The 22,273-nt window shown below is 47.3% G+C and overlaps 1 protein-coding gene across 1 annotated transcript; it reads right to left on the bottom strand.

The window, feature by feature from the left end:
• Positions 1-2,849: 2,849 nt before the first annotated feature.
• LOC116980872 (E3 ubiquitin/ISG15 ligase TRIM25-like) lies at positions 2,850-3,481 on the bottom strand. Its single transcript, XM_033033487.1, has one exon. The coding sequence runs from the start codon at positions 3,447-3,449 to the stop codon at positions 2,850-2,852; it is 600 nt and encodes a 199-aa protein (XP_032889378.1). The 5' UTR covers positions 3,450-3,481.
• Positions 3,482-22,273: the final 18,792 nt, after the last annotated feature.

Below are 22,273 nucleotides of genomic sequence, written 5' to 3' on the forward strand. Positions count from 1 at the left end.
ACCCCTCAGATTCCTTTTTTCCCCCCTTCACCTTAAACCTATGTCCTCTGGTCCTCGATTCACCTTCCCTGGGCAAAAGATTCTGTGCTTCTACCTGATCTATTCCTCTCCTGATTTTATACACCTCTACAAGATCACCCCTCAGCCTCCTGCACTACAAGGAATAGAATCCCAGCCTACTCAACCTCTCCCTACAGGTCGGACCCTCTAGTCCTGGCAACATCTTCATCAATCTTCTTTGTACCTTTTCTAGCTTGACGGCATCTTTCCTATAATATGGTGCCCAGAACTGAACACAATACTCTAAACGCGGCCTCACCGACATCTTATACAACTGTAACGTGACTTCCCAACTTCTATATTCAATACTCCAGATTCCAAAATTCCAGAACTTTTACTCTTTTTCCCCATTCCTGTACCAAGCATATGGGGGGGGGTGGGGGTTACAGTGTAGCACGGAATACAGCCCTAAGCGATGTCAATTATCTCATCCCTTCTGCTTCTAAACGATATCAACCATTCTGAGGAAAATCTGCTTCAAATCCAGTGACAGACAATGTTTCCAACCTTGACTTCAATTTCTGATTGTTTCAGGTCTTGTTCACTTGACCAATCCTTCTGCATTTTACGAATGTTCGCAAGCTTGGTCTTCAATTTCTCCTGGGAAAAAATGAAATAGAAACACTTAAAGCCATAGAGCTCCCCTGTATGGAAACAGGTCCTTCCAAGTATCTATTAACCGTTGTAATTTTACAATATGGTACAATAGAGCTTTACTTATCCCAGAAGGGAAATTGATCTGCCAAAAGTCAATAATAACACATAATATATGAAATTAAAGTGATGAGTGGAAAGGATTGGGGTGAGGATGGGGGGGAAGGGGAGTCAGTCTTAGTCTACCCCACGACAGAAAGGGGAGGAGTTGTACAGTTTGATAGCCACAGGGAAGGGAACCTCTACCACTTCCTCTTGTAACTTGTTCCATAAACGCACCTCCCTGTGTGAAAAGGTTAACCGTCAGATCCCGTTCCACTCTCACTTTAAGCTTTTGCCCTCTTTTTTAAATTTTCTAACCTCAGACAAAAGGAACTGCAGATGCTGGAATCTTGCGTGATGGGGCTGTCCCACTGCGGCGACCTAATCCACGAGTTAAGAAGAGTGTCCTTGACCTTCAAGCTCGAGGGCACTGGCCTGGAACGGCTGCCCTCGACTGCCTGTAACTACATAGCGACCCCACCCCACCGCACTACGAGTTCAAAAGAACCATGCCGAACAAAATTTACTCGCGGAAAATTTGTCAACATGCTGAAAAATTTTCCTAGCCGAGGCTGCGAGTATTCGGGAACCTCCCCCGAGCATGAACGAGAGTTTCAGTAACCTCATAGGACCTCCTAGGACCACGTGTCGACCGTGCTGCGAGTTTGAGTCGAGGGCAAACTCTTGGAAACTCGCAGATTAGGTCGCCGCAGTGGGAAAGCCACTTAAGGAACACAAAGTGCTGGAGTAACTCAACGGGTCAGACAACATCTCTGGAGGACATGGACAGGCGACGTTTTGGGTTGCGACCCTTTTTCAGACTTTACGCATAGACGCACAAAAATACAGACCCATACACACATGCACACACACACACACACACACAGACAGAGACACAGACACACGCACGCAACCACGCACACACACTCTTCAATAGGACGTTGCTCTTATTTTTCACTTATTTCTTTGCAATTACATTATTTACATTATTAGGTGTATTATTGGCACGTGTTCTGGGATACCGTGAAAAGCTTTGCGTTTTGTGCTAACCAAACAGATCTGATAATATCCCACATAAATACAACCAAGTCAAACTCAAGTACGATAGGTAGAGCAAAGGGGAAAAATACAGTGCAGAACACAGTTCTCAGCATTGTAGCGCATCAGTTCCAGAGACAAAGTCCAATGTCTGTAATGGGGTAGAGGTGAATCTGACAGTACCCTAGCTTATGGAAGGACCGTTCAGAGGCCTGATGGCAGAGGGGAGGAAGTGCAGAGGGGTGCAGAGAGGTAAGAAGAGAGAGGACAGAGACTGATCGGCAATAATGGATGAAAGTAGTAGAATGTTATCATATTACTCTTCCTGATGTCCAAAAGGTCATAAGTGATTAGACCATTTGGCCCATCAAGTCTACTCCACCATTCAATCATGGCTGATCTATCTCTCCCTCCTAACCCCATTCTCCTGCCTTCTCCCCATAATCCCTGACACCCATACTAATCAAGAATCTATCACTGTGTTTTTAAAATATCCATTGCCTTGGCCTCCACAGCCTTCTGTGGAAAAGAATTCCACAGATTCACCACCCTCAAAAAAAAATCCTTCTCATCTCCTTTCTAAAGGAAAGTCCTTTAATTCTGAGGCTGTGACCTCTAGTTCTAGACTCTCTCACTAGTGGAAACATCCTCTCCACATCCATCTATCCAGGCCTTTCACTAATCGGTAAGTTTCAAAGAGGTCTCCCCTCATTCTTCTAAACTCCAGCGAGTACAGGCCCAGTGCTATCAAATGCTCATCATATGAATCACCCAGTCATTCCTGGGATCATTTTTGTAAACCTCTGGACCCTCTCCAGAGCCAGCACATCCTTCCTCAGATATGATGCCCAAAATTGCTCACAGTATTCCAAATGCGGCCTGACCAGCGCCTTGTAGAGCCTCGGCATTACTTCCGTGTTTTTGTAGTTCTTGAAATAAATGCTAACCATTTATGTCATCATGTCATATCCCATCATGTCAGACTACACTTGTGATCTTCCCAAATTTTACAAATTTCCCATCAGATCTAGGGATGAGCCTGGTGGACCATTTACTTAAGGTACCAACTCAAGAACGTTGCTCACCTTGATTTTGTCCTTTGCCTGATTCAGAGTCAGCAGAGAGTGGGATTTGTGATTCCCGATGACAGTGCAGGATATACACACACACTCCTGGTCCTGCTCGCAGTAGAACTCAAGTACCTTTTTATGAGTTGGGCACTGTCTGGTGGTGAAGTCGGCAATGGGCTCGATCAGCCCGTGGTCGTTGTAGATCTGCTTGGTCAGATGCGGCTGCAGATGGTGGGAGCAGAAGGAGGTTTCACATTTGAGGCACGTCTTCACAGCCGGGGATGGGCTGTCGATACAGTACTCACACATCACGGGACTGGGCCGGGCAGCAGGGGCAGTGGGCTGGCTCTGGCTGTACTTCTCCATGATGTTCTGCAGAATGTGGTTCTTCACCGGGCTGGGCCTGGGGTTGAAGTTTCTGCGACATTCGGGACAGTTGACTCCACACATGAACTCCGAATGGTCCCAGGCATCGCTAATACATTTGGCACAGAAACTGTGCTGGCAGGGCAGTGCCACAGGGTCCTGGTACAAGCCCAGACACACTGCACAGGTCAATTCTTCCGTCAAGCCTGCAGCCGCCATTCTGCCTCGCCCCAACAGTGCAGAGCCACGTCAGAAATGAAGGTGGATTCAAGGAAATCACTTACTTTCAGTTTCGATGTTTCTCTGCAATTTAATTTCTCGAGCTCTGCGCTTGCCCAGACATGTTACATATTGGAGAGAGACACAAAGTGCTGGAGTAGCTCAGCAGGTCAGGCAGCATCTCTGCAGAGGAGGAATAGGTGACCGTTCAGGTCAAGACCCTTCTTCAGACAGTTACACGTAGACATCCACAAAGGCAGGTCTGAGTTTTGTCATTTTGGGAACTTTATTTTCTCCAAGCTTGGTGAGTGCAGGTTGAGGAAGGAACTGCAGATGCTGGTTTTTACTGAAGTGTACACAAAGTGCTAGGGTTTGAGGCAGGTACTGTTGCAACATTTAAGACATGTTTAGACATATATGTGGATAGGACAGAGGGCCAAACGCAGGCGGGTGGAACTAGTATAGATGCAGGGCTGCCAACATTGGGTGAGAGTTGGGAGTGAGAAATTGCGAGAGACCAAGCCCGAGGGAGCATAGCGACCGTGGGGGGGGGATGGGAGGAGGTGTTCCACCTCACATTGGTACGGAACATTTGCATTTTTCAGCTTGAAATTGTGCAATATGGTGCATACTGTAGCAAGTCTTTTAACTTACACTTGAATGCAATATATATGCTTTAAATTGGATTGGAGCGTTTTTGAAAGGGGGGTGGCTGTATGATCACTGATCACTGGCCTTGGGGGTACCCGGTGATGGAGTGGAGCAACTGAGTGGGGAGAGGGTGTGGAAGAAGGGTGTCCCCCCTCCCAGTGTAGGAACTTTTTGAAATTTGATGTATTAAAATCATGTTTTAGTGCACTGTAGAAGTATGATTTCAATGTTTTTTGTATGAAGTATTTTTAAGAGGGAACTTTTTAAGGAGTAACTTTATCCACACAATGGGTGATGGGTGTATGGAACAAGCTGCCAGAGGAGGTAGTTGAGGCAGGGACCATCCCAACATTTAAGAACAAGTTAGATTGATACGTAGATAGGACAGGTTTGGAGATATGGACCAAAAGCAGGTAGTGTAGCTGGGACATGTTGCCGGGTGTGGGCAATTTGCGCCGAAGGGCCTGTTTTCACACTATCACTCTATGACTACATTATACCTCCACCATGCATGAATGCTTCAAAATCAAGTGATCGAGTTTTATTGCCATATACTCAAGCATAGAAACATAGAAAATAGGTGCAGGAATAAGCCATTCGAGCCAGCACTGCCATTCAATATGATCATGGCTATTCATCTAAAATCAGTACCCCTGTACCTCTTTCCTGTTTTTCCCCCATATCCCTTGATGTCGTTAGCCCCAAGAACTAAATGCAACTCTCTCTTGAAAACATCCAGTGAATTGGCCTGCACTGCCTTCTGTGGCAGAGAATTCCACAGATTCACAACTCTCTGTGTGAAGAAAGTTTCTCATCTCAGTCCTAACTGCCCCCCCCTTTATTCTTAAACTGTGACCCATGGTTCTGAATGTGCCCAACATCGAGAACCTTTTTCCTGCAGTTACAGTAAGTGAAAATCTAGCAGGCAAGCAGGATGCTTTCACCAACCACCCCCATTTGAAGTCCACTATCTTCCACCGTTTCTACCCAGTGCTTGGTACTTACTTCCAGCAGCCACTGGTTGTCCTCCAGGATGCACCGAGCCGCAGCCTGATCCATGCCGGTCACCTGGGCGAATTCGGCACAGAGACTCTCACGGCAGCGGCGCAACGCTTCCGACGCCTCCAACGGCCCGGGACTCTTGCACTGAGGCTGCTCCATGGCCGGAGCTGCAGTGAGCGACTCGCCAGCCCGGCAAACACTCGCCAGCCCCGCTCCCCGTCCGCATCTGTCCCCGCCGCTGCTTCTGCTTCCTACACCCGCGGCCCATGCAGTTGATAAGAGTTTTCAAATTTTCGTTGATCACAGAATTTCTCACAACAGAGCGAGAGAAATTTGTGATCAACTTGAGAATTTGGTGAAATGCGTGATTCTCACGCTCAATGCATGGGAGTTGGCAGCCCTGCCTCTCTATCCCCTTCTCTCTCTCCCCTTCTCTCTCTCCCCTTCTCTCTCTCCCCTTCTCTCTCACTCCCCGTCTCTCTCTCCCCTTCTCTCTCTCTCTCTCCCCGTCTCTCTCTCCCCGTCTCTCCCCTCTCTCTCTCTCCCCTCCTCTCCCTCACTCCCCTCTTTCTCTCCCCCTCTCTCTTCTCCCCTCTCTCTCCCCCCACTCTCTCTCTCCCCGTCTCTCTCTTCCCTCTCTCCCCCCTCTCTCTCTCCCCCCTCAATCTCTCCCCCCTCTCTCTCTCCCACCCTCTCTCTCTCTACCCCCTCTCTCTCTCCCCCCTCTCTCTCCCCCTCTCTCTCGCCCCCTCTCTGTCTCCCCCTATCTCGCCCCCTCTCTCTCTCCCCCCTCTCTCTCTCCCCCCTCTTCTCTCTCTCGCCCCTCTTCTCTCTCTCCCCCTCATTCTCTCTCTCCCCCTCTTCTCTCTCTCCCCCTCTTCTCTCTCTCCCCCTCTTCTCTCTCTCCCCCCCTTCTCTCTCACCCCCCTCTTCTCTCTCTCTCACCCCCTCTTTCTCTCTCACCCCCTCTTTCTCTCTCTCTCACCCCCTTTCTCTCTCTCACCCCCTCTTTCTCTCTCTCACCCCCTCTTTCTCTCTCACCCCCTCGCTTCCTCTCTCTTTCTCTCTCCCTATCTATCTCCCCTCTCTCTCTCCCCTCTCTCTCTCTCTCCTCTCACCTCTCCACCCCCATTTCTCCCTCCCACCTCACTCTCCCCCTTGCTCTCTCTCCCCTCTCTTTTGTCTATCTCCTCTTTTTCTTTGCCCCTTCTCTCTTTCCCCCTCTCCCCCTCTCTCTTTTACCACAACTCTCTCTCCCATTCTCTCCTCCCTCTCCACCCCTCTCTCTTCCCTCTTTCTTCCCTTTCACCCCTTTCTCTCTTCCCCCCCCCCTCTCCCACCTCACTCTCCTCTCTCCCCTACCTCCCCTACCTCTCTCTCCCCCCTCTCTCTCTCCCCCTCCCTCTTCTCTCTCTCCTCTTCTCTCTCTCCCCTCCCTCTTCTCTCTCTCCATTCACTCCCCCTCTGTCTCTCCCCTCTCTCTCCTCTCACCCCCCCTCTCTCTCTCCCCACTGTCTCCCTGTCTCCTTCCCCTCTCTCTCCACCTCCCTTTGAGACTATCCCTTCGACAGAGACTCTCGCGGCAGCGTCGTGACACCTCCGATGGCCCGGGACTTGCACTGTCCGGAGAGCTCCATGGCCGGAGCTGTAGCGAGCGACTCTCCAGCTCCGCAAACACTCGTCAGCCGGGCAAACACTTGCCAGTCCCGGCTCCCTGCATCTGTTCCCGCCGCTGGTTCTGCTCCCATCCCTCCCTCAGCCCTGGCTCTCCAACAACCATGGACCATGCAGTTTATCCGAGTTTTAAAATTTTCGTTGATCACAGAATTTCTCATCACAGAGCGTGAGAAATTTCTGATCAGCATGAGAGTGTGAGGGTTTGCTTGAGGGCGTGATTCTCACGCTCAAAGCGTGAGAGTTGGCAGCCCTGATAGATGGGACATGTTTGTCGCTGTGGGCAAGTAGGGCAGAAGGGCCTGTTTTGTATGACCATGGCTCTATGAGTAACTCAATGGGTCAGGCAGCATCTCTTGAGGAAAATAACAGTTGACGTTTCGGGTCGGAATCAGTGATGGAAATGAAGGGGTACGCAGGGGGATGGCGTTCCCCTACTTTTCAGTTTCCAGTTTCCATCCTGTGCGTGAATTTGCAGCTTTATCTTGCGCTACTTAATCCAAAGGCGAGCGAACGTGCGGACAGACAGACAAAAACAACGATCATAGAGCGGAATAGGTGACATTTCGGGTCGAGACCCTTCTTCAGTCAGGGTAAAGGGGAACAAGAGATATAGGGAGGTTTCACGGCAGTCGGGCCACGACCCATGACCCGTACGGCTGCTACGCTACTCCAACTGGATTACACGCGATGAACTGCAGGTAGGCACTGACCATTGTTTCCAGCGTAGCGGGCCCGTTAAAACCCACCGAAATGGTCAATTTTTGTGCTGTAAATAATTATGGAAATAGGGATAACCATGAGAGACATTTAGCCTACTTCAGAATTCCAAAAGTGAGGAGAAATGACGGTAGATAGAAGCGAGAGCTGAAGGGACAACAGCCAAAGTGCTTGGTGAACATTGGCTGTTTGCTCACTGCATTTCATCAACTAAGGCATTATTTGTGTTTTTTCTTGATTCCTTTGGCATCTAAAAAGTTTCAGAAGTGATCAATCTGGCTGTAAAATTTTTAAATTGCCCATGGTTCTCAAGTGGGCTGCAAAATTTACAGCCAGATTTATCACTTCTGAGACTTTTTAGATACCAAAGGAATCAAGAAAAACCACAAATAATGCCTTACTGTTGATGAAATGCAGTGAGCAAACGCGATAATTCCCAATATTTTCAATTCCGATATCTGCACGGCCAATGTTCGCCAAGCACCTTAGCTGCTGTTGACCCTTCAGCTCTCGCTTCCCTTTACCTTAATTTCGCTTCACTTTTGGAATTCTGAAGTTGGGTACATGTCTCTCACACTTACCCCGAATTCCACAATTTTTTATAGCGCAACAATTCAACATCCCTCCTGTCCTTCCTCCCTTCTCTCTCTCCCACCCTTCTCTCATTCCCTCCCCCACACACACACATATAACACAGACAACTAACACACACATCATGCAGACAACCAACACACGCACAACACACACATACACACACACACAAACACACACACAATAATTAAATCACTTTTTTTTCATTTCACAATCACTAAAACAAGTGGTATTGTAACTATGTGCTTTTCAGAGGTGATCTACACATTATAGAAACATAGAAAATAGGTGCAGGAGTAGGCCATTCGGCCCTTCGAGCCTGCACCGCCATTCAATATGATTATGGCTGATCATCCAACTCAGTATCCTGTACCTGCCTTCTCTCCATACCCCCTGATCCCTTTAGCCACAAGGGCCACATCTAACTCCCTCTTAAATATAGCCAATTAACTGGCCTCAACTACCTTCCAGAATTCCAGAGATTCACCACTCTCTGTGTGAAAAATGTTTTCCTCATCTCGGTCCTAAAGGATTTCCCCCTTATCCTTAAACTGTGACCCCTTGTTCTGGACTTCCCCAACATCGGGAACAATCTTCCTGCATCTAGCCTGTCCAACCCCTTAAGAATTTTGTATAATCTTGTATAATCTACTATTATAGTCTATAATAGAGTTTATTTACATTTCTATTATTCTACAGTGCTTGGCTGGGAACCGGGTGCTCACCAAAATTGTTCCCAATTGGGCCCCGCACCTCCTATGGCTGGCCCTGCCCGAAGGAAATAGATGTTTAACAAAAAAAAGGAGGGTCGGTGATCGCTGCGTGTCCGTCCCGGAGGGAAGGGGGGGGAGGGGAGAGGATGGCTTGAGGGGGTGCAGGATTTTCTGGAGCTCCTTCCAAATTTCAATATTTTGTATGTTCAAAATTAATAAGGAGGATTAGGCAGGAATTTCAAAATGATCACCTGCAGCTGAGAAACAAAAAGATGATTTGTGCATGAAGAAGCCATGACCAAAGCAAAGATACTAGAGCGGAGACGGAAGTCAGTTACGGAAATGGTGCTGAAGATTACCCATGACCCTACTACGGCATTTTCGTCGAGTGGACTATCTTGCTCCACTATAGGATCTTTGGTTTCCAGTCTCCGTGAGATGGAGCGTGTGGAGGAAAATGGCGCTGTAAGGGCAGTGCGCGTCTTTCATCAGTTCATTGGAACTTTTCCCAATTCCATCATGATTGTCTAAGAACCTGGCCCTCATCAGACCTGGCGTCTCTCTGCCGTAAACAGAGTTCACCTCCTGGATGCTCAACTGGTAGACCACCCGCTCCTTCCTGAAGTGGATATCAAACAGCTGTAAACCGCAGAAGAGAAATCGAGCAACTGTCCATATGGTGCCAGCGCAATAACCTGGCCCTCAACACCAGCAAAACCAAGGAACTGATTGTGGACTTGGAAGGAGTCGGAGGGGGACCCACAGCCCCATTTATATCAACGGGTCGATGGTTGAAAGGGTCAAGAACTTCAAATTCCTGGGCGTGCACATCTCTGAAGATCTTTCCTGGTCCGAGAACACTAACGCAATGATCAAAAAAGCTCATCAGCGCCTCTACTTCCTGAGAAGATTACGGAGAGTCGGATTGTCAAGGAAGACTCTCTCTAACTTCTACAGGTGCACAGTCGTGAGCATGCTGACCGGTTGCATCGTGGCTTGGTTCGGCTGGTGTTGAGGGCCAGGTTATTGCGCTGGCACCATATGGACAGTTGCTCGATTTCTCTTCTGTACTCTGACTCATCCCCATCAGTGATACGCCCCACAATAGTGGTGTCGTCAGCGAACTTGATGATGGAGTTTGCACTGTGGTTCGCTGCACAGTCATAACACATTCACTGGTTCTCCCTTATCCACTCTACTAGTTACATCCTCGAAAAATTCTATAAGATTCGTCTTATTCAATTTACCTGACACCACTTCACGGCTAACCTGGATTTCACTCAGTTCCTCCATCTCATTTGACCCCCGATCTCCTGCTATTTCTGGCAGATTATTTATGTCTTCCTTAGTGAAGACAGAACCAAAGTAGTTATTCAATTGGTCTGCCATGTCCTTGTTCCCCATGATCAATTCACCTGTTTCTGACTGCAAGAGGCCTACATTTGTTTTAACTAATCTTTTTCTCTTCACATATCTATTAAAGCTTTTGCAGTCAGTTTTTATGTTCCCTGCCAGTTTTCTTTCATAATCTATTTTCCATTTCCTAATTAAGCCCTTTGTCCTCCTCTGCTGGTATCTGAATTTCTCCCAGTCCTCTGGTAGGCTGCTTTTTCTGGCTAATTTGTACGCTTCATCGTTTGTTTTGATACAATCCCTGATTTCCCTTGTTATCCACGGATGCACTACCTTCCCTGATTTATTTTTTTGCCAAACTGGGATGAACAATTGTTGTAGTTCATCCATGCAGTCTTTAAATGCCTTTCATTGCATATCCACCGTCAACCCATTAAGAAACAATTGCCAGTCTATCTTGGCCAATTCATGTCTCATACCCTCAAAGTTACCTTTCTTTAAGTTCAGGACACTTGTTTCTGAATTAACAATGTCACTCTCCATCCTAATGAAGAACTCAACCATATTATGGTCACTCTTGCCCAAGGGGCCACGCACAAGACTAACTAACCCTTCCTCATTACTCAATACCCAATCTAGAATAGCCTGCTCTCTCGTTGGTTCCTCTACATGTTGGTTTAGAAAACTATCCCGCATACATTCCAAGAAATCCTCTTCCTCAGCACCCTTGCCAATTTGATTCACCCAATCTATATGTAGATTGAAGTCACCCATTATAAATGTTTTACCTTTGTTGCACGCATTTCTAATTTCCTGTTTGATGCCATCCACAACTCCACTACTACTTCAAGAGCTCTCCCGAGTTAAAAAAAAATCAAACTCGTGGTCAGCACGAAGAATGTACGTTGCGGGTACGTCGGAGCCCGGGACGTCTCTTAGCGGCTCGTAACGCTTACGTCAGGTACTCGGGAAACGCGGTAAGCTCGTGAAGACTCGTGAAGATTTTTCAACATGTTGAAAAATGTCCACGAGAGCTCCGAGTACCTACGAGCGGCCATTACCGTAATTCTTCAAGTTTGAATCAGGGGAAACTCGGGAGAACTCTTGAATTAGCTCGTACAGTGGGGCAGCCCCATTAGATTTAGCTCTGATTTTGGATGATCATCCATGATCATATTGAATGGTGGTGCTGGCTCGAAGAGACGAATGGCCGACTCCTGCATCTATTTTCTATTTTTCTAGCATTTAATAGGAACCTGAGGGGTAGCTTTTTCACCCATTGGGCGATGGAACATGCTGCCAGAGGAGATAGTTAAGGCAGGTGCTATAGGGGGGTTGCACGAAAGGTCACTGGGTCATAGGGCTCGACGCACGGAGCCGCTAAATCCAACTGGAAGACATCCGTCACTTCCGGTATATGTTATTAATGCTAGAAACACGTACTTTCCTACCTGTTAAAAACCGCCAAAATGTTGAATTTTTGCGCTGAAAAAATTTGTGGGAGTCGGGGTAAGTGTGAGAGACATGTACCCAACTTTAGAATTCCAAACGTGAAGGGAAATTAAGGTATAGAGAAGCGAGAACTGAAGGGACTACAGCAGCTAAAGTGCTTGGTAAACATAGAAAATATTGGTAATTATCGCGTTTGCTCACTGCATTTCATCAAGTAAGGCATTATTTGTGTTTTTTCTTGATTCCTTTGGTATCTAAAAATTCTCAGAAGTGATAAATCTGGCTGTAAATTTTTCTTCAGGTGCGTTTTCATTTTGTATGTAAAAACCCACGAGAACCATGGGCGATTAAAAAAAATTACAGCCAGATTTATCACTTCTGAAACTTTTTAGATGCCAAAGGAATCAAGAAAAAACACAAATAATACCTTACTGTTGATGAAATGCAGTGAGCAAACGGCCAATGTTCGCCAAGCACTCTGGCTGTTGTCCCTTCAGCTCTCGTTTTTATTTACCGTCATTTCTCCTCAATTTTGGAATTCTGAAGTATGCTAAATGTCTCGCGCTTATCCCGATTTCCATAATTATTTACAGCGCAAAAATTGACAATTTCAGCGGGTTTTAACGGGCCCGCTACGCTGGAAACAATGGTAAGTGCCTACCTGCAGTTCATCGCGTGTACTCCACTTGGAGTAGCGCAGCAACAGTACGGGTCATGGGTCGTGACCCGATTGCCGTGAAACCTCCCTATTGCGATCTTGGATGGAGCTGTTCCCAAACCAAGCTGTGATGCATCCTGATAAAATGCTTTCTATGGTGCATCTTTGGAAATTGGTGAGAGTGGTAGGGACGAGGGAACTGTATATGCTGGAGAAATCTAATATAGATTACAAAATGGAGTTGTTCTTCTAATTCAGAACAAAAGAATGACTCGGGTCAAGTTTGAATAATAGACAATAGGTGCAGGAGTCGGCCATTCGGCCCTTTGAGCCAGCACCACCACTCAATGTGATCATGGCTGATCATCCCCAATCAGTATCCCGTTCCTGCCTTCTCCCCATATCCCCTGACCGCTATCTTTAAGAGCTCTATTCAGCTCTCTCTTGAAAGTATCCAGAGAACTGATCTCCACCGCCCTCTGAGGCAGAGAATTTCAGACTCGCAACTCTCTGAGAAAAAGTGTTTCCTCGTCTCCATTCTAAATGGCTTACAGATTCAGATTCAGATTCAATTTTAATTGTCATTGTCAGTGTACAGTACAGAGACAACGAAATGCATTTAGCATCTCCCTGGAAGAGCGACATAGCAAATGATTTAAATAAATAATAATAAGTGATAATAAGTGTCCGGGGGGGGGGGGGGGGGGGGGTGATTGGCAGTCACCGAGGTACGTTGTTGAGTAGAGTGACAGCCGCCGGGAAGAAGCTGTTCCTGGACCTGCTGGTTTGGCAACGGAGAGACCTGTAGCGCCTCCCGGATGGTAGGAGGGTAAACAGTCCATGGTTGGGGTGAGAGCAGTCCTTGGCGATGCTGAGCGCCCTCCGCAGACAACGCTTGCTTTGGACTGACCACTTACCACTTAGTCTTAAACTGTGGCCCTTGGTTCTGGACTCCCCCAACATCGGGAACATGTTTCCTGTCGCTAGCGTGTCCAAACGCTTAACAATCTTATATGTTTCAATAAGATTCCTTCTCATCCTTCTGAACTCCAGAGTGTACAAGCCCAGCCGCTCCATTCTCTCAGCATGGAGCGGCTGACCTTACAGATAATATATTAGAATGACTCTGTGCCAAGTCTGAATGACTTTGCAAATTATATGGAACACAATATGAAGGACAGGTTGTCTTTTTAATTAAAAAATTCAGATGGAATCCTGCAGAACTAACGTGCTTCTTTCAAGGCCATAAAAAAGCCAAGATTGAAAAAGTATAGCTGACGCTGCAGAGATAAGCAATAACTTGTTATTGGAGGAGCCTGGTTTGGACCCAGCTTTTCCTATATTCTGAAAGGCCATAGAATATTTCAATCGTGCCATATTCAGACGGAGTGTTTTACTGATACCAAAAATGTATAACTGCACTAATTCCTCTTTGTTCGAGTGAGTGGAACCCGGGGACAGACTGAGCAACGTTTGTGCTTTTTGTAATTCCCGCCACTCGTGACGATCGATTAAAGATTGGCTTGATTTGCCTTTAACCCTTTTGGTGTTGTCTGCTTTAAGATTTCAAACTTTAACACTGGTATACAGAAAAAGACACAAAGTAACTCAGAGGAATTGCCCATGTTTGGTCCATATCTTTCTAAACATTTCCTATCCATGTACCTGCCCGAATGACTTTTACATTTTCCAAAATGAGCACCATTGCTTTTGTATCCCTTCAACCCGTCTCCAAGTGTCTTTTTGTAATGAATCGAGTCGAACACACATCAAGATACAACACATGTTTATTAAAGTTCACTTACAGCATCGGTCTGCAGGACATTACAGTTTCTAACAGCTACTCATACTGAATGGCGTAGGCAAGCTTTTGGTAATATGAATCGAATATTAGGCAGAGCAACTACTACCAAGCACTACATCTTTCCTTGTAGAAACAAAATAAAGCGTAGATATGTGGGAACATGGTGGCTAAACAATATAGGAATCGGAACGTTAATAACGCATATGAGGAAGTATAGATAGTTACACAAAATTACCGTATCTACTGGGTGGCCTGCTAACCTGTCCAGCACATGTGCGGTACAAATCCGCTTCTTCCTTCACCGGAGAAGTTACTAGTGAGGGAACTGGGGATGTGACCGGGGAGCGGAGGTGTTGAGATAGATGAGCTAGGCCCCAAACGCCGCGTGGAGGCCGGGGGGGAACGGTCTCTGATAGTGGAACAGCAGGTCCGGTAGTGGAAGGGTATACAAACGCGAAACATCTGGATGTGGAGTCGCAGGACGAGGTTCCTTCACTGGAAAGAGATGTTAACAGTTGCTTCTGTAAATGGCTCCGTCCGTGTCAACCAGGTAGGAGCGTGTTTCTTTGGCAGGGCTGAGGATGTGACACAGATGGCCATAGCCCTTGTTGGTCTGGAGGCGAACCACCTGTCCATTGGTGAGAGCTTTAAGTGGCTTTCTGGATTTGCCGAAAACACATTTTTGTGTATCGCGTTTGAATTATAGTTGTTGCTGGACCGCAGAGGGAGAATGAACTTGTGGCTGCAAAATCTGCTGGGACACAGGCAGGGGAGCACGGGTTTGGCGAGACATCAGTCACTGGGCTGGGGAACCCAGTATGGGATTCCTTGCAATGTTCCTTAAATTGAGCAGGTCTAGGTAGACGTCCGATTTTGCAAGATATGAACGCCCCATTAGTTGTTTTGCGCTTCGGATGGCTTGTTAGTCGAGTCCGTTGGACTGCGGAAACTGAGGGCTGCTGGTAATATGTCAAAAGTCCCATCGAATAAGAGCCGACAAGAACCAGATAAGCTACTCTACTTGTTTCCCTTACCTCACATAATTCAATATACATTCGAATGTATCGGTGGCTAACGTGGACCACGGTAGAGGGGGAACTGGATGCGGCGGTAAGGGCTGCTTCTGCTGATGTGGCGTCAGGCTTTTGCAGACGGTGCAGACTTCAGTTCCGTCATGTTTGTACTTGGTCATACCAGGCCAGTAAAACATACTTTGTGCCCGTTGTATGTACTTCAACGCCTGGGTGGCCCCTGTGGATGGCGTCGAAGTACTTGTCCCGGAGGACAGCTGGGACAACTGCCTTGTGGCCCTTGACTATAATCTCGTCCTGTAACACCAGTTCGTCGCGAACCAGGAAGTATGGGCGGATTGCGAGCGGGGTGTTGTGTTATTTATCCGGCCAGCCACGCTGCAATTGTAAAGTCTCATCAGCAGCCGTGTGCCCTGCTAGGCTGCTTAAGCAATCAGTAGGAACATACGATATCTTCATTACTGAGAACTGGTCCTGTTCAGAGAGCTGGTTTTGAGCGGGGCCCTTGAGAGCATATCAGCTATGTGTATGTCCTTGCCTTTTTTATAGACAATGTTGAAATCAAACCGCTGCAGCTGCATCATCATCCGTTGTAAACGGGCCGGAGCAGCATGAATGGGTTTATTCAAAATAGTGATCAGCGGCTGGTGGTCTGTCTATAGTCACAGACTTTCTAAAAATAAATTCCTTGAATTTTGTGCAGGCGAAAACCGCTGCTAGCATTTTTTTTTCAATCTGGGCGTAACGTTGTTCAGTGTCAGTGTGCGAGAGGCATAAGAAAAAGATTTGCACTCGCCATCGGTAGTGGTCTGCAGACAAGCAGTGCCAAGTCCGTACTGAGACGCATTGTGAGCGTTACAGGTAACTCCAAAGCAAATTTGCGAGTGTAGGTGCGCTAGCCAACTGCAACTTGAGGGTATCAAAAGCTCTTTGGTGTTGCGGATACCAGGACCATGCACTTTGTGTGTCAGTTCCCGCAGGGGGGCAGATATGTCGCTGAGGTTGGGAATAAATTTCCCCAGGTAGTTGACCAATCCAAGGAACCTTTGTAGACTCGCACATCAGTAGGAACCGGCATCTTGTTGACAGCTGCAGTTTTTGATGGGTCTGGTCTGAGACCATCACTTGTGAAGACATGTCCGACGTAGGTAACTTCAGGGACTCGAAACTTGCACTTCAGGGGATTGAGTTTGAGCTGAATGTCTTTGGCACGGTCCTGTACTTTCTTCAGATTAGCATCATGTTCAGCCAAGTCGCGCCCGTAGACGAGAATGTCATCAGCAATGATGGCGCATGGATACTCAGCAAACAATTGTTCCATCACGCGCTGGAAATCTTCGCTGGCAGAGTTGATGCCAAAGAGCATTCTCAGGAATTTGTAGCGGCCGAAGGGGATGCCGAACGTAGTAAGGTTGGACGAGTCTGGGTCCAGCGGAATCTGCCAAAACGAGCTTTTGGCATCCAGAACGGAGAACACTGATGCGTTGCCTATTTGAGCAGCAACTTCATCTACTTTTCGCATAGGGTAGGGCGGGCGTTTGATAGCAGCGTTGAGATCTCTGGGATTTATGCAGATACGGATCTCCTTGTTTTTCTTCGTTGCGACCACCATGGTGGAAACCCAGTCAGATGGGTCAGTAACTTCAACAATGGAGACCATCCGCTTGAATTCATTGTCTACTCTGTCACGCATGGCATGTGGAACACTATGTGGTGCTCGAACCAGAAGAGTGACGTTGGGATCAACGGCAATGTGGTACTTGAGGGGCAATTTGCCAAACTTGTCGTTAAATAGTTCTCTGTATTGAGAGAGTATTTGCCGAGTGGGGTCCTCAGCAAGAAAAGGTTGATGGACAGCGCGGCCAAAGTATACTCGGCCTAGATCGTGGCATGCATTGATACCGAGCAGTCTCAGAATCCCCCTTGACGATATAAAACTTTAGGGTGTGAGGCTGCGAGTCTATAGTGCATTTTAAATTAGTCTGTCCAAGCGGGTGTAGAACATATCCCCCGTAGGCCCGAAGCGTGGCCGAGGCCTTTTCAATATGTTCAGCATTATGAATTTTTTAAAACAAAGATAACGAGATGACGTTGCATTTCGCGCCCGTATCAACCTTCGCAATCACAGACCTGTTATTCACAAACATGGTTAACTTAGGCTCAAGTTGCTCGTTAGAGGAAGGGAGGAGAGAGTGGATGGCTGAACTTTCAGAAAGCGGAGCGGAGGATGGCAAGTCAGGCTCTTGGTATTCGTTATCAGCAAGCTCATGTAACATGTGCAAACTCGGCCTTGAGACGGATTGAGTTGCACGGGAACGGCAACATCTTGCAAAGTGGTTGGATTTCTTGCAAAAATTACAGATCTTACCATAATCAATACAGAATTCTCGACCCGTAACATGAAAATTGTTGCAATTAGGACATCGAGCAGCAGACCTTCTCTGCTGCCAGGCTGGGAACGGCTGTTACGACAGGAGGTGTCTCTATAAGATTGACACTATACTGTGAATGCTGGCTAGAGATCACAGACTTAGAGTGAGAAGGTGTTGTCACAGCAATCCGACAGACATGCTCAGCTTGATTAAGGACAGGTCAGCGGATCGCTCTTCTAAAACCCGGTAAAGATCCAGCATATAACCATATAACAATTACAGCACGGAAACAGGCCATCTCGGCCCTACAAGTCCGTGCCGAACAACTTTTTTCCCTTAGTCCCACCTGCCTGCACTCGTACCATAACCCTCCATTCCCTTCTCATCCATATGCCTATCCAATTTATTTTTAAATGATACCAACGAACCTGCCTCCACCACTTCCACTGGAAGCTCATTCCACACCGCTACCACTCTCTGAGTAAAGAAGTTCCCCCTCATGTTACCCATAAACTTCTGTCCCTTAATTCTGAAGTCATGTCCTCTTGTTTGAATCTTCCCTATTCTCAAAGGGAAAAGCTTGTCCACATCAACTCTGTCTATCCCTCTCATCATTTTAAAGACCTCTATCAAGTCCCCCCTTAACCTTCTGCGCTCCAGAGAATAAAGACCTAACTTATTCAACCTATCTCTGTAACTTAGTTGTTGAAACCCAGGCAACATTCTAGTAAATCTCCTCTGTACTCTCTATTTTGTTGACATCCTTCCTATAATTGGGCGACCAAAATTGTACACCATACTCCAGATTTGGTCTCACCAATGCCTTGTACAATTTTAACATTACATCCCAGCTTCTATACTCAATGCTCTGATTTATAAAGGCTAGCATACCAAAAGCTTTCTTTACCACCCTATCTATATGAGATTCCACCTTCAAGGAACTATGCACGGTTATTCCCAGATCCCTCTGTTCAACTGTATTCTTCAATTCCCTACCATTTACCATGTACGTCCTATTTTGATTTGTCCTGCCAAGGTGTAGCACCTCACATTTATCAGCATTAAACTCCATCTGCCATCTTTCAGCCCATTTTTCCAAATGGCCTAAATCACTCTGTAGACTTTGGAAATCCTCTTCATTATCCACAACACCCCCTATCTTGGTATCATCTGCATACTTACTAATCCAATTTACCACCCCTTCATCCAGATCATTGATGTACATGACAAACAACAAAGGACCCAACACAGATCCCTGAGGCACCCCACTAGTCACCTGCCTCCAACCCGACAAACAGCCATCCACCATTACCCTCTGGCTTCTCCCATTCATCCACTGTTGAATCCATCTTGCTATTCCTGCATTTATACCCAACAGTTGAACCTTCTTAACCAACCTTCCATGAGGAACCTTGTCAAAGGCCTTACTAAAGTCCATATAGACAACATCCACTGCTTTACCCTCGTCAATTTCCCTAGTAACCTCTTCAAAAAATTCAAGAAGATTAGTCAAACATGACCTTCCAGGCACAAATCCATGTTGACTGTTCCTAATCAGACCCTGTTTATCCAGATGCTTATATATATTATCTCTAAGTATCTTTTCCATTAATTTGCCCACCACTGAAGTCAAACTAACAGGTCTATAATTGCTAGGTTTACTCTTAGAACCCTTTTTAAACTATGGAACAACATGCGCAGTACGCCAATCCTCGGGGACTATTCCCGTTTCTAATGACATTTGAAATATTTCTGTCATAGCCCCGGCTATTTCTACACTAACTTCCCTCAATGTCCTAGGGAATATCCTGTCAGGACCTGGAGACTTATCCACTTTTATATTTTTCAAAAATGTCAGTACTTCTTTTACTTTGAAACTCATAGTATCCATAGCTACTCTACTAGTTTCCGTTACCTCACATAATTCAATATCCTTCTCCTTGGTGAATACCGAAGAAAAGAAATTGTTCAATATCTCCCCCATCACTTTTGGCTCTGCAGATAGCTGTCCACTCTGTCTCTCCAATGGACCAATTTTATCCCTCGTTATCCTTTTGCTATTAATATAGCTGTAGAAACCCTTTGGATTTACTTTCACCTTACTTGCCAAAGTAACCTCATATCTTCTTTTAGCTTTTCTAATTTATTTCTTAAGATTCTTTTTACATTCCTTATACTCCTCAAGCACCTCATTTACTTCATGCTGCCTATAATTATTGTAGATCTCCCTCTTTTTCCGAACAAGATGTCCAATTTCCCTTGAAAACCAGGGCTCTTTCCAATTTTTACTGTTTCCTTTCAACCGAACAGGAACATAAAGATTCTGTACTCTTAAAATTTCCCCTTTAAATGTGCAAAGCGCTTCCGCCCAATCTCCCTGCTATGCCACCCGTACAAGCTGTTTGAGCGCCTGATCCTCAACAGGCTTGCCCCAGTCGCTGAACCAGCCATCATCCCTCAACAAGCTGGATTCCGACCTGGCAAATCCACAACAAGTCAACTTCTGAATCTCACACAGCACATTGAAGACGGGTTCCAGAAAGGACTGGTGACAGGAGCCGTCTTTGTTGATCTGTCTGCCGCGTATGACACTGTGAACCACCGCCTCCTCCTAAAAAAGATCTTGGAGAATACCAAAGACCTGGCACTCACGGACCTCATCGGAGCCCTCCTGATAGATAGGCGCTTCTATGTTGTCCTTAACAACAAGCAAAGTCGCTGGCGACGACAACGGAATGGCTTGCCTCAAGGTAGTGTGCTGGCTCCACTACTATATAACATCTACACCAATGACCAGCCAATGGACCAGAACACTGAGCGGTTCATCTACGCCGACGACCTCTGTGTAACATCCCAAGAGAGTACGTTTGAAGCTGTAGAAGCGAATCTCATCTCACTCCTAGATGAGCTACACCTCTACTACGAGCGCAACCACCTACACGCAAACCCTGCGAAGACCCAAGCCTGCTCGTTCCATCTCAGGAACCGGGAAGCAAACAGACCCCTTAACATCACATGGTCTGGAACACCTCTTGAGCATTGCACCAACCCTGCCTACCTCGGTGTAACACTGGATCGCACTCTCCTATAAGGAACACGTCAATAACACCAAACTGAAAGTTAACTCCCGAAATAACATCCTCCGGAAGCTGACCAACTCCAAATGGGGAGCCACAGCACACACATTAAGATCTACTGCTCTGGCCCTGTGCTACTCCTCTGCGGAGTATGCGTGTCCTGTTTGGGAGAGATCATCCCATGCCAAGAAACTAGACCCAGCGTTGAATAACACCTGCCGCTCAATCACTGGCTGCTTGAAGCCCACCAACATAAACCACCTGCACCTCCTCGCTGGCATTGCCCCTGCTGATGTGAGACGGGAAGTCGCCAGCCGAGTAGAGATGACCAAGGCCACCAGTGATGAACGCCACCTCCTCTACGGACGTGTACCCCCGGCCCCCGGCTGAAGTCCAGGAGAAGCTTTCTCAGCCATGTCCAGCCCCTAATAGCATCACGGGAAGAAACCAGACTCCAACTATGGACAAAAAGGCTTGAGGACGACCCCCCTCCTACTGACATGGGTATCCCTCCTACTGAAGCCCTCCCTCCGGGCTCAGAAGCACCATGGGTCCAGTGGAAGACGCTCAACCGCCTGAGAACAGGAACAGGGCGATCAAAAGCTGCCATGGCCAGATGGGGCTATGAAACTGGCCAAACCACCTGTGAATGTGGAGAAGAGGACCATACAATGCAGCACTGCCTTGTCTGCCCCCTACTACCCAACCAGTGCAGCTCAAAGGATCTTGCAGTGTTCAATAAAAACGCAAAGGACTGTGTAAAGGAATGGGAAACTGTCATATAGCCAACCAGCTTCAAAGACACGAAAAGAAGAAGAAGTGTTACGGAGCAGTTCATCTCGTAACTTGTTATTAAGCATACCTCCAACAATCTTGTCACGGATGAGTTCAATACAATACAATACAATTCAATTTATTGTCATTTGGACCCCTTGAGGTCCAAACGAAATGCCGTTTCTGCAGCCATACATTACAAACAAATAGACCCAAGACACAACATAATTTACATAAACATCAATCACATTGCTGTGATGGAAGGCCAAAAAAACTTCTCTCTCCACTGCACTCTCCCCCCCCCCCCCCCCCGATGTCAGAGTCAAAGTCAAAGTCAAAGCCCCCGGCGGGCGATGGCGATTGTCCCGTGGCCATTAAAGCCACGCCGGGTGATGCAAGGTCGCGCACCGGGTCTTGATGTTAGAGCCCCCGGCGGGCGCTCGCAGAGACCCGCCGCCATTCCAAGCCGCGCGGGGCGGTGCTGTAAGGCCCCGCTCCAGGAGCTCTTCAACCCCGCAACTCGGGCGGGAGAAGTCGCCGCTGCGGAAGCCCCGAAAAGCGGTCTCCCTCCAGGGACCCGCGGGCTCCCGGTGTGACTGTCCGCCAAACCCGCAGTTGCAGCCACCAAATCTCCGGGGGTCGGGTCGCAGCAGCGTCCACCACAGCTCCACCCGCTCTGGACTCGGCCAGCTCCGCGACGGTGAGGCGAGTAGTCGGCACCACAGCCCCCGGTCTTCCTGTTGGAGGCCGCTCCTCGTTGCAGCCCCAACGACAACGGAGACCCGACAAAGAAAAGGTCGGGTCTCCCGTGCAGGGAGAGATTTAAAAGTTACCCCCAACCCCCCCACACCACCGCCACCCCCCCCCCCACACACATACCCCAACAAAAATAACAAAAACTACATAAAAACATAGACATAAAATAATAAAAACGCAGACGGACTGCAGAGGC

This window comes from Amblyraja radiata, chromosome 14 (assembly GCF_010909765.2).
Source record: "Amblyraja radiata isolate CabotCenter1 chromosome 14, sAmbRad1.1.pri, whole genome shotgun sequence".
NCBI classification, from domain to species: domain Eukaryota; kingdom Metazoa; phylum Chordata; class Chondrichthyes; order Rajiformes; family Rajidae; genus Amblyraja; species Amblyraja radiata.